The 12,469-nt window shown below is 35.4% G+C and overlaps 3 protein-coding genes across 3 annotated transcripts; all 3 read left to right on the top strand.

Moving 5' to 3' along the window:
- The first annotated feature begins 249 nt into the window (after nucleotides 1–249).
- LOC116119848 lies at nucleotides 250–3,552 on the top strand. The gene is made up of 2 exons (XM_031405781.1): nucleotides 250–1,187; nucleotides 3,209–3,552. The coding sequence occupies exons 1-2, from the start codon at nucleotides 482–484 to the stop codon at nucleotides 3,313–3,315; spliced, it is 813 nt and encodes a 270-aa protein (XP_031261641.1). The 5' UTR covers nucleotides 250–481; the 3' UTR covers nucleotides 3,316–3,552.
- A 273-nt stretch (nucleotides 3,553–3,825) lies between these two features.
- LOC116119850 (mitochondrial zinc maintenance protein 1, mitochondrial) lies at nucleotides 3,826–4,654 on the top strand. Its single transcript, XM_031405784.1, has 2 exons — nucleotides 3,826–4,212; nucleotides 4,449–4,654. Exons 1-2 carry the CDS (start codon nucleotides 3,972–3,974, stop codon nucleotides 4,523–4,525), a joined length of 318 nt encoding a protein of 105 aa, XP_031261644.1. The 5' UTR covers nucleotides 3,826–3,971; the 3' UTR covers nucleotides 4,526–4,654.
- Nucleotides 4,655–7,612: 2,958 nt separating this feature from the next.
- Nucleotides 7,613–8,465, top strand: LOC116119849 (pectinesterase inhibitor 6). The gene has a single exon (XM_031405783.1). The coding sequence runs from the start codon at nucleotides 7,804–7,806 to the stop codon at nucleotides 8,395–8,397; it is 594 nt and encodes a 197-aa protein (XP_031261643.1). The 5' UTR covers nucleotides 7,613–7,803; the 3' UTR covers nucleotides 8,398–8,465.
- The last annotated feature ends 4,004 nt before the right edge of the window (nucleotides 8,466–12,469 follow it).

The following is a 12,469-nucleotide window of genomic DNA, read 5'->3' as shown; positions in this document are numbered from 1 at the left end:
TGTTTTTATCCTTTAACAAACTTTTTATATGTGGGGGTGTTTAGTTAAATTAGCAAACCTATTGAGTTTTTTAAAAATTTATAAAAAAACTAAAATATCAAACTTTAAGAGCATTTTAATCTTTTCACTATGAACAAACAGAAATCACTAACAGCACAATCGATTTTAAAACCTTTTAGATATCAACTTGTCTTTTTAGATATCAACTTGTCTTTTGCTCAAACCTTGAGTTTGCGCAAACCTTGAGTTTGCGCAAATCGTTTGGCCTATATAGGTCCATCCATTAGCACTTAACAAGCAGAAATCAGCTGAAGTCCAACTCCATATCCATAACAAGTAGAGTTAACAGTATAAGTAATTGCATAATTGTATTTGTATGATTGTATCTCCGCTCTGCTGCAAAACAGGAAATTCAAAAAAATCTACTTAATGGTTGTTGTTGATAATGAAAACCTAGAGTTAGAGACAAAGAGAGAGATCGATGATGTCACAGTCACACAAACATCTAGATTCACGCCACTCTATTGGTTCCTGCACCTTTCAGCTCCACAACTGGAGACCCTTTCATCTCCACAACACTAACACTCTTGACTCCGATTCTTCTAAACCCTACTCTTCCTCCAATGGCGTCTACAGTAAACGTCCTTGTCTCTCCGATCGTGCCACCTCCTTCTCCATCATCGACGCCATTGACATGTCCAAACTCTCCCTCATCGATGACGATAAACCTATCACCGCTGCACCTTACAAGAGACCCACTCTTCGATTAGTCCACAGAAAAAGACGCCGCCGCGGCTCCAGGTCTGTCTCTGGTAGGAGTAGCGACCGTAGCGGGACTCGCCGATGCTGCTCTGTGGGAGCCTCTGCGGCCTACGGTACGTGCTCGGATTTTCCTGTTGCCGTGGGCACGGATTCAAGCGGCGAACTTTTTGTGAACGGGGAGGCAAATTGGGCGTCGGATGTAAGTGAAGCCAAGAATTCAAGGAGGGATAGAGATCATGGAAGTGGAGAGAAGGAGAATTTGGGAGTTGGTTTTGGTCAATTTGGGGGTTTAGATGCTCCGGGAAATGAATCCGGGTATGGGAGTGAACCCGGTTATCGTGGGGATGCGGAGTTCGGATATGGCGATGAGTTTGATGAGGAAGAGGATGAGGGCAGGTTGTTATTTTGGGGAGAGCATTTGGGAGGTATTGAATAGTCTATGTTTTTTTTATTAATTAAGTTATTTATTCTGTTTTTATCCTCTTTTAACTGTAATAATATGCTATGTCTAATTTTTATAAGATTAGTGGGTGCTCAATCTTCCTCTTGACAATTAACTTACCAAATGTAGAAACCGGTTATTATTTGGGAAGTGTGTTTATTTGAAATATTTACAGCAATGCTGCTTGCATAGCTCACTTGTGAGTGGTTTTAGTACCAATGGTGCCAATAATGTGAAAAGGATAGTTCAAACTTGGTTCTGTCACAACTGGTGTCAGTAACCTGAAGGGGCTGAAGTATGATTTCTTGTGGAAAATTGTGAGCAGTAGGCATGTATTTAGGTTGTAAATGTAGTTGGATCAAAGTAATACAATCTAATGACTAGTTATCCTGGAACATTTGAACTCTAATCATGAATGACTATAACTTAGTTGCTGGAATCACAAAAACTGCATGTAGAATAAAGTACTTTTCTTTGCTGCATTTTGCTACGCATCAAAGCTTCTCAAGCATCACGTCTTTTGTGTCAGGGAAGCCTCTCTACCTGTTGAATGTAATTGGCCTGGAAAAGTTAGGATCTTTTTATGCAGAGGACGTTATGCTATATAGAATAACCAACATAAGCTTCATCTTTTCTATTATGTATTGGTACTGAAAATATCAAAGATTGATCAATGCTGCGGGTTTCAGGAAATTACGCTAGTTTGGGGTTTTTTTTTAATTTTTAATTTTAATTTTTTAATTTGTTCATGAGTTGATGAAGTAGAGGGTGTGGGTCTGTAGGAGATGCTTTTTCACTTTGTGACTTACTGATATTTAAATCCCTGATGGCTTTAGATGTTTCAATGCTGTGGGAATAACCTTTTTTCTGTTTGTTTTGAAGTGTGCATTTTTGTCTTAAATCTTAAATCTTATGGCCTATGTTTTACCGTTTGATATATATCTGGCTTAAAAGTTAGAATGTTGCATGGAAGTTTAACAGCACTGCCCTACATATTTAGAGACAAAAACTGGTAAAATACTTTATAGGAGATTTAAAGGGCATTGTTGAAGACATAAGAGAACTCATTTTGATCAATGCTCTTGGTTTTGTAATCACTGGATGCTAATTTTTTATGATCAGGATCTTGCAATTGAGCTTACGGTATTATTGTAGTGATAGATCTAAGAAATCCTAGCCATGGCAGACAATATTTAATGAAAGCAGCAATGGGTTTTTTACATATTTGTGGGTTCAGTTTTTATATTTAGGGTTTACTTTCTTATTTTTTCACTGATTTTTGTGGATGATTTAACCTACATGGATATAGAATGGTATAAGGGCTTTTTGGTTTGATATTGTGTGGATCTTTTATACCACACAGAAGATCTGGTTGTCTATTTTGTGGACCTCCAGTTCACTCTTGTAAACCTGCTTTCTTTCTTCCATTGGTAAAATTTGTGTTAAAAAAAATTAATAATAGAAGCAGCAATGGGCATTTTTTAATTAGTAACTGTTGTTTTACTCCATTCACCTGTGTAGAATCAGTATTCTCTTGGTCTCCGGAGTTCATTTCTTTTCATTTTGTTCGAATTCTGGATGTTGCTATATTAATTATTATGTACCTTGTTTGATGATGGTACCAAAAATTCATGTCTTTGTCTTTGTTCCATACTAGCTCAAAGTAAAACAACTGAAAAGGGAAAAGTTTAAATGTAATAGTCACTGCATGTTTTAAATTATTTAGTTTAGATTTCTCGTTTATATACTGCTTGTATGTCTGTATAGATATCATCCGAAGAAGTTTTTATTTTACTCATCTTCTTTGCGAAATTGATTGTATAGTGATTGGCAATGTGTATGAAAGAAAGAAAGAAGGAAGGAAAAGAAAGATTGATAGCATATCAAAGATTCTTTATTTGTACCTAAGATTACTTACGTCTCTTCTCTGCCTATTTATGCAAACATGACAATCTGAGATTTGGTTCAATTCACTGATATGCTGTTTTCATGCAACATGTACAGATTCAAAAATGGAGATGGTTGGGGAGAACACATTCTCTGATAAAAAATCGCATCTCAGATGTCGCCGTAAGAAACATGACTGTAGAATGGTTGATTTGCTGAAGTAATCAATCTTTTCAGCAAATATTCACAATATAAATCATCTTTGCGACCCTGTGTTGTCTTATTCTTTTCTACATTTTGTAAGATTAGCAGTTCTATCCTGAAGCCATCATGAATTGTAAAATGTTTGAATAGAAAACTGTATTTTCCTATGTTATGTTAATGACTGAAGAGCTGTAATTTTCTAGTTGAGTTCTTGACCGACAATTAGCTGCTTATGGTAATTTTTTAATTATTCAAAATATATCTCCTGTGTACCGAATATTTTTTTATAATAAACAGAATAATTGACAACCAATTCTCACTTTCTCAGACAATTATAAAAGACTAAACTAATAACTTTTTATTTATATTATTAATTTATCACTTTCTTTTTTCTTTGGACGAAATTTCTTTTATTAAAATATTAAATATTGATAGTTATCTATATCAATTTGAATGCATAAACTCGGCTCCCATGTCAGTTTGTGTCTTGTATAAAAAAAATGTTTATTTTAAGAAGTCGATCCCCACTAATTCAAGTAAATGTATATACGGTATTAAAAAGAAAGCGGAAACGGCGTCGTAACAATTCGGTGTTTCATGTTTGAGTGTGATGGTTTTTTTGTGATGAATCGAGCAGAGTTGTTGACTGTCCGGTTTTTAAGAGAGTAGAGAGAAGATGGTGAGAGGCGAGGTATTGAGAGCGTACAGAGATTTGATAAGAGCCACAAGGAAATCATTCGCCGGAGACAACTTGATGCTTAGAGAATCTGCCAAAGAAATACGTAAGAAATTCAATGAGAATCGCCATGTTACCTCTGATACCGAGATCCAGAAACTCCTTGAAGAGGCACGTACAGCCTCTCATTTCATCTCAACTATGATTGTCCAAGCTAAACTCAATGAGCGTGGTGGCTTCGGTATGTTATTCCTATTCTTTTCCTTTCCTTACCTTTCCTTAATCTCTGTTATGTGTTCGTTAAATTGTCTGTGAGAGGGCATTTAATATTTTGACCTGGCAAGAGAAATTCTTTTCCTCTCCTTAATCTCTGTTATGTGTTCGTTAAATTGTCTGTAAGTGGGCATTTAATATTTTGACCTTGCAAGAAAAATTAATTTAGCCCTTAATTTTTAATGCCAATCATCGTTGATGCAGAAGTGAAGCCTGGTAAAGAGCATGCTGGAGCAACGCTTGAGATCCCTTCTGAAGAGCTTCTTCGAAAGTCTGGATAACTGGTGAAAGTTAGTCATGTGCTTCAGCTTCTGCTTCTTTCTCTTCGTTTAGTTCGTGTTATTGGCTCTAACAATTGATCATGAATGAATATCAATAATTATGCATTTCTTTTTGGTGCTTTTTAACTACTACATCTATCTTTGCCGTCAATTATATGTATCTTTCCTTGCGGCCAAGGTAGGCAAATAAACATTCATACAGTTTTAAAGCAGAATCTATTTCATCAAATTAAGTATGTTTATCCTTTACAACAATTCTAAAAACCTAAGATAAAATAATGTATATATGGGATAATAATAATATGAGCTACTGCTGCCAAATCCTCTGATAAGTAAGCCTATTCATAGGGCCCCCTTCATCTTCTGAAGCACCCAATTCCGAGATGACCATCAGAAGTGACTTCGTTTACCAGAAATAATATTAAACCCCAATCTAGATCAATATTAGTCTTCTACATCCGCACTTCCTTGAGCTTCTTCTTCGTTCTCCTGCTTTTTCTTGTCACCAAGAGGTCCTGGAGAGAGCAAAAAGTAGAGGAAATTAGAAGAATAATTTTAAAGGAAACAAGAGAGTGGATGGTCATACGCAATTTCTACTCAATATGTTACTTTTATTCTATGTTGATATACCAATGAAAACAAATTATAGGTACGAAATTTAGACATACCATATTCACTGAATAAAACTCCACCAGAACATAATCCTACCTCAAACCTTTGATGAGTTGTAAAGTCATTCTAGGTCCTATCTCCTGAAGCTTGACAGCACTTTTATAACTCTACCAAGATCATTCATCAGAGTCACTGTTGTTGCTGCATCATCAGCTTCACTTTCTGTCCCGAAACCAGCCCTTCGATGATGTCTGGAAAAGAGTAACATCTCATTAAAATGCTCAATAGAAATGAAGGAATTTCGTCATTCAGTATACAAATAATGTGGAGAAAACCTTCTCATCTATTTGTTCTGTCAGTTTCAGGAGGACTGCCAAAGAATAATTAACATACAAGTCGAAAAAAATACAAGATACTGCATAAGTCAGCCAGAAAAATGATGCTAGAAATATTATTTCAAGTGGATTTATAATGGAACTAGAATATGAAAAGATCATAATCAATTTTTATGGTGGTAATCAAATTATTCACCTTTATGCCCACCAATGCACATATTATTGGATAGCAGATATACGTAATAACAAAATCACTCATGTCTTGGAGACACCTGAGATTAGGGACTTGATGATTCTGAACAAAAATTTTAAGTCTACCGGAAACATCTACATGCTGTAGTCTGATAAAACAATTCTCTGGCAAGTAGAAAGCTTGACCTGACCACAAATAAAATAACAATAACCATAGGAGAAAGGTCTAGATGATTTTGGCTTAAATTATAGAGTTTAAGTAGTCACAGTGTTAATATCAATTGCCGGAAAGATATTCTAAAACATAAGAGTTGTGAGCTTTAAATGATGATCTCCAGCTCCAAAACCAGAAAGAACAATCTGCCTGAATTGTATTCAAAATGGCAAATATATAGCAAGAGAACAGAAACTCCATTACCTGTTTAGAGCATTCTTTTCATAAATATATAATATCGCTTCCCTCCTAATATACGTTGAGAAGCACTGAAATAAACTAATATAGATGAGCAAGATATACACGTGAATCAGACCTAGAGGTGATCAAGACCCACCATTTATAGTAAATTTCTCATAATCAAGCCATTTCATGGCATTGAATTGAATAAAAGAAATGTATTATTTAGACCAGACAATATTCTTATTAAGAAAAAATAAATTCCAAATAGCTGGTCAGTTGATAATGAAGTGATTTTCGGTTTGGAAGACAAATATAATCGGGACATAACTGGTAGTGAGTAGCAATATCAAATTAATCACAAAACACATTTAGGATCTTTATCACCGGTGATATGATCCACATTTGGTTGCTGCTTCTTCACAAATCCCTTCTTCTTCTGCTTTAATTAAGAAAACAATGAGTTACTACAGACACTCAACTCATAGGCCAATTATTTGGCATAGAAGCATTATCACATGTTAAACTTTCATCAACTGTAATAATAATATAACATAATAAAAAAACAGCATTTTACTTTATTTTCCTTATAAAAAGAATATAAAATTTCAAGCAAACATATGATATAATGATATATGGAGATCCAATATAAATGTTCTTATTAACAAGGGTAAGCATTATAGATATATGGAGATCCTTGAATTTTGAGTGATAATCAAATTGAAAAATCTTTCAAAGGTTCATCATAATTGTCCTATAAAGAAGCCAATGAATTAATGGTTCCAAAAAAGAATGTGAATGTTGTACAACTACTGTAGGTAGTGCTAGGTTGGAATAGAAACACCTTAAATTTAGTCTCGAGTGTTCATAATACGACAAAAAGAAAAGGATCCCTGTGAAGTTAGGTGTAGCGTTGTTATTATCATCATGTGAATTGCATCACTGATTTTACAGATCGAAATCTGGTTAGTTGAGCTAATGAAGATACTCCACAGCTTCCTCAAGTAAACTTTGATAAAGGCTTCTTAAGTAACAGTATAGTACTTGTTCTTATAATTACAATCGTACAAGGAAATTAATTTCATCATCTTTATTGTCTCATCCTCCTATTCTTGACAAACCAAAGTCATCGTGATAATAGGAACCTACAAAAAGTTCATTAATTTGTACAGCTTTACCGTATGATTTGATATTGAATGTGATCGTGATTGTGAGCAAGCAGTTGTTACTCAATTAAATATTACAGCATTATGGGAGAGGTTCGGTTTAAAGTGCTTACACAATGTCAAATTACATAACATGATTTGGAGTAATAGTATAATGTATTAATTTGAGTGAAGATGTAAATAAACCAAACAAATCTCTGTATTCGAGTGGAAAGAAAGTCTTATCCTTCATGAACTCACCTGCCAATTCACATGTTCTACACTTTGTTATATAATTTCTCTGTTTCAGCTGACCACCCCACTCATTTCACCGTTTCTTTATTGTGACTCACCAGCCTCTTGCTTTTATCGCAACTACAAAAGCCCCTGCACTTTCCAAGTCACTCTATCCATCTAAACCCTTTATAAATCTTACCTGTAAATCACTTACTTCCTACAAAAATATCATACAAATGACTCTTCCCTAGTCTTCTCCTGTTTTCTACTTACCATCTGTGCGGTAGTAGCATTGTATCAGAGTGTTTCTTTTTCTTTTGTGCATTTCTTTCTCACCCTTTTCAAGTAATCGTTATTAAGAGAATGGCTCGTCACAGCATGTTCATAATCATGGCGGTCATACTCCTTGTTCGGCTCACAAATTATGGCGCATCAGCATGGGTAAACGGGCAGAATTATGTGCGAAATGCATGTAGCGTCACCACATATCGTGACCTTTGTATTCGCTCACTAGCACCATTTTCCAGCACTGCTAAGACAAGTCCTATCAAGTGGGCACGATTGGGGGTTTCGGTGACAATCGTTGAGGTCAAGAGTGCTAATCAATACTTGAACAATCTGAATAAACTAAATTGTATGAAAGGGAGAAACAGATTGGCCCTTTTAGATTGCATCGAAGTCTTTCAAGATACAATCGATGAGCTCCACAAATCACTGGGCATACTAAGGAAGCTAAGTGCAAGAAATTTTGTGAGACAAATGGATGACCTTACTACATTTATGAGTGCTGCACTCACTGATGAAAACACTTGTTTGGACGGTTTTCAAGGCCAAAGTGGACGCCAAGTTAATCAGCTTAAAACTCGAGTTTTAAATTCGACTTATTTCACTAGTAACGCCCTGGATCTTGTTGGTAAACTTTCAACCTCTGGTTTCGAAAGCCTAAACGATCCATAGGAGATATATAGAAGAAGTGACTGTATATCTTCTATCTTAAAGTGGTTTATGCAGATCACGTGATGCTAAGTCTGGAATGAAATAATAAAAACCTATATGTTGTTTCAATGAGCTTGATTTTATTTTTAATCTCCCTTTGTAAAGCCCCTGCGTTGAAATTTAAAATAATGCAAATGATATTTTATGTTAAACGGCTGAACCATTTTTTCCATTCTGAACAAGTTTCATTTCTTGACACGAGTACGGATGGCTAGCCCATTTGAGCCTATCGGTATTAGCCACAAGGCGTGATTTGAAAGTGTGAAGGAGTGGGTAATAACTGTAAAGTTAGGCCGTTTTGTTGACTTGGATAAATTCTTGTTCAACATAATCAAGGAACCATCAATTGACGTGCCATCAAACCTAAATCAATTGAAGAGCCTTAAGTATCAACTGGTCCAGGTTAACCCCGTGCAGCCTCCAATGATCCCCGGCCTTCCCGTCACGTCTTTTTCACTTGTAATATTCAACTTATTATTAAAACATTAAATGTATAGACAGTTGGTGGAAGAATATATTTATATTTCTTCTTAGCAATAGTTTGGTGGAGAAGATCTTTATATTCATAGGATTAATAGGATTCATTGGAAACGGTAGTTTTTTTGTATTATCATCAATAATCACATTCACATGTTGATTCTTCCAATTCCTCTATGCCATCAAAGGGCTTTTAAATGGGAATAGATTAAATTTTGGGATAAAGACCTCCTTTATGTCAGTATCATTTGGAAAGAGTTTGGCACTTTCGGAGTTTAATTTTCAAACAAGTCGGAATCCATATTAATCGAGACAAGTCAAAAGGGTAGTACTGAAACAATCGGCTAATGGATTGACAATTGTCACTCAATTTGGCCGCTGCAAATCAGATAATGAATTTGCGAAGGTGATTTAATTGGAACATGTTATGAAACCAGGCAATTCTTGTGGCGGATTCTAGTAAAAATTAAATATCACGATGGAGAAATAATAATAGACGATGGCCTGGCCTATGCGTACGAAGCGGAAGTCTTTTATTTAGGTAGGGGGCGTATGCATCGTGACAAATCCGGTCGGTGTTTGTGGGGACCGAACCTCAGCTGGGGCAATGGCAAACTGTTGGACTGTTGGTAGCTTTTGAGAATTTATAGAGACTCATAAATTAATTGTGGCAGTTGAATTATACAGAATTTTGAATATCTTACTTGTCATGTGTCAAACCTATTCAACACGGATTTCATTATTATTGAAATAAATGTGTGATGCCTAAAAACTTATGGTTATTAGTAAATAAATGTCATTTTGTACTAGCTATTAAGCTCATATTTACTAAAAAATATTCATATCAATCCTATCTCATTTTAAGAGATGAATAAACGAGAGCCTTCCATGTATCAAAGTAACTTATAAAATACTAATTATATTGAGGACAAAGGTGTATAAATTGACACTTTTCTTCCCGAAAAAGGGGACTGGGCATATGAGAGCTAAACATAGATTTGAGTTCAATTCTTTTTCTCTGTAAATACTGTATTTCTTCATCTTTGTATGCCTTACGGGCAATATCATAGAAATAGTCAGAGATCAATAAAATAACAGTGGATGTAGGAGTTGCTTGTTTGAGCATCCGAACCACTATAAAAACCTCTCTTGTTAGCCTATTATTTACGTTTTCTGCAACATATATAATCTCAGCTCCATATTCAAATCTTATAGATCCATCACGTGTAATTTCTAAGACCCTCTTAGCACTTTGCACTTTGCACGTGCGAGTCGTTGGCGTCCAAAATCATGCGTCAACAGTTTGGTTGCCCATGCAGGTCTCAAACCTGCGTCCAAGTTCCCTGATGGTGTGGTCAGATCTCAAACCCGCGTTAGAATTCTCCAATCGCGTGGCCAGATTGCAAATGGCACGTGTCAGAGTTCTCCGATCGCTTGGCTAGATCGCAGATTGCACGCGCTAGAATTCTCTAATCATGTGGCTAGATCACAGATCACAAGCGTTAGAATTCTCCAATCGCGTGGCCATATCGCAGATCGCACGCGTGAGAGTTCTTCGATCACATGGCCAGATCGCACGCGTCAAAATTCTCCAATCATGTGGCCAGATCGCATGCTCAGGTCGTCCTGATCTTCGGCTTCAGATCGCTGATCTCTTGCTCTCAGGTTGAGCTCTTTATGCTATGAGGTAGGGCTCGTTATGCTCTCAGGTAGAGCTCGTTATGCTCTCAGGTCGAGCTCCTATCAGATCGAAATCAGCTCCTAACTCTCTGCACTCGATCGCGCCAGGAATAGTTCGAACTTTTCAGTTCGAGACTGCAGCCTATAGTGCAACAACCATTCAAATCAAATACCTTAGTTTCTGAAGCACGATTACGCACTCCAAAAACTGGGGGACTTCTGTTATGCCTAAAAAGTCACGCTTATGTAAGCCTAATAAATGTATTTTTGTACTAGTTACTAAGCCCATATCTCCTCAAAGATATTCATACCAACCCTATCTCATTTCAAGAGATGAATGGACGAGAGCCTTCCATGTGTCAATGGAACTTGCAAAACACTCATTACATTGAGTACAAAGGTGTATAAATTGACACTTATCTTCCCGAAAAAGTGGGTTGGGCATATGAGAGCTAAGCATAGATTTGAGCTCAATTCTTTCTCTCTGTAAACACTGTATTTCTTCATATTTGTATGTCTTATGAACAATATTATAGAAATAATCAGAGATCAATAAAATAACAGTGGATGTAGGAGTCGCTTGTTTGAGCATCCGAACCACTATAAAAACCTCTCTTGTTAGCCTATTATTTATGTTTTCTGTAACATATATAATCTCAACTCCATATTTAAATCTTATAGATTCATCATATGTAATTTTTAAGACCCTCTTAATGCTTTACATATATGAATCGTTAGTATCCAAAATCAGAGGTCAACAAAATGGCAAATATGTTGCGGCGAGAAGAGTGACATAGCAATAAAAACAATCAAAATCAAATGGTGGGTTTGAAAAAGAAAAAGAGTAAAATGATGGTTAATTAAAAGGGAAAAAGTAGAGTTGAAAGAAAAGTGATATTAATGTGGTTGATGTTCGTGGGATATGCTCTCAACTCTCATCATGCCACAAATAGTGGCTGCTAATGCTATTGCTAACTAAACAAACAAGGAAACATAATACAAAAGCAGACAAACGTGCCAAATCGTCATACTACCCACGTGTAAGGAGGAGAGTCAACGTCGCTTCAGAATAACGAATCCTCCCTCGACGTGCATTTCAAGTCCCATTTTTTTAAATCAACATCTTTTACGTATTTCTTGTCTTAATTTGGTTATATGTTGGACATTTTTGGATGTTTTACTTTTTACCTTATTAATACAAGGCTATGTGCAATGTCGACCATCATTTTTATTCAACTTAAAAATAATGTGATAACTATTATTATTTTAGTATTTAAGGATGTTCAAGTTAATTTATACACACTTTAATTAATCATTTAGAATCTTAAAATTAATAATTAGACAAGTTTTCAGTTGTAACCCTTATTAATAGTCATAAAGATTTAAGTTTATGACTAATTGAATAATACACTTAAGAGTTTTAGGTGAACCGTCAAACTTCTTATAAATTATTATAAGTTAATTATTAACTATTTTATGATATTTGTGATATCTTCAGATTTTATTTCTATTCCTGAAAAATATATGGTATAATATAGTATTCAAAAGTGGCGTTGGACTTGAAAAAAGGCAGCACAGCAGCCATGTCGGTATCAAACAAAGTTGAATCTAAAATCATGAATTTGGAATTTTCAAAGTCTACAAGCTGTCCCCACTGTTTTGTTGTATGTGCTATAATACGTTTCACAAATTAACCCACCATCTATAACAAATTTTAACACAATTTTATAAGTGCCAATTCTTTGACATACCATGTGCAACAATCAGAAATATTCAGGAATTTTATTTTATTTTTTATCCAACTCTTTAAGCTACCATCTTTGTAATTTTTTTTTTTTTTTATCTAACTCTTTAAGCTACCATTAAATTAATAATT

Source organism: Pistacia vera, unplaced genomic scaffold, assembly GCF_008641045.1.
Source record: "Pistacia vera cultivar Batoury unplaced genomic scaffold, PisVer_v2 Contig908, whole genome shotgun sequence".
NCBI classification, from domain to species: Eukaryota; Viridiplantae; Streptophyta; class Magnoliopsida; order Sapindales; family Anacardiaceae; genus Pistacia; species Pistacia vera.
The sequence above is the reverse complement of the archived record's forward strand: the minus strand, read 5'-3'. Positions and strand labels throughout refer to the sequence as shown.

Coding starts and splice junctions, on each gene's coding strand:
- LOC116119848 (XM_031405781.1), top strand. CDS start 482: ATGATGTCACAGTCACACAAACATCTAGATTCACGCCACTCTATTGGT. Junction 1,188..3,208: donor TTGGGGAGAGCATTTGGGAG/GTATTGAATAGT, acceptor CAACATGTACAG/ATTCAAAAATGGAGATGGTT.
- LOC116119849 (XM_031405783.1), top strand. CDS start 7,804: ATGGCTCGTCACAGCATGTTCATAATCATGGCGGTCATACTCCTTGTT.
- LOC116119850 (XM_031405784.1), top strand. CDS start 3,972: ATGGTGAGAGGCGAGGTATTGAGAGCGTACAGAGATTTGATAAGAGCC. Junction 4,213..4,448: donor CAATGAGCGTGGTGGCTTCG/GTATGTTATTCC, acceptor TCGTTGATGCAG/AAGTGAAGCCTGGTAAAGAG.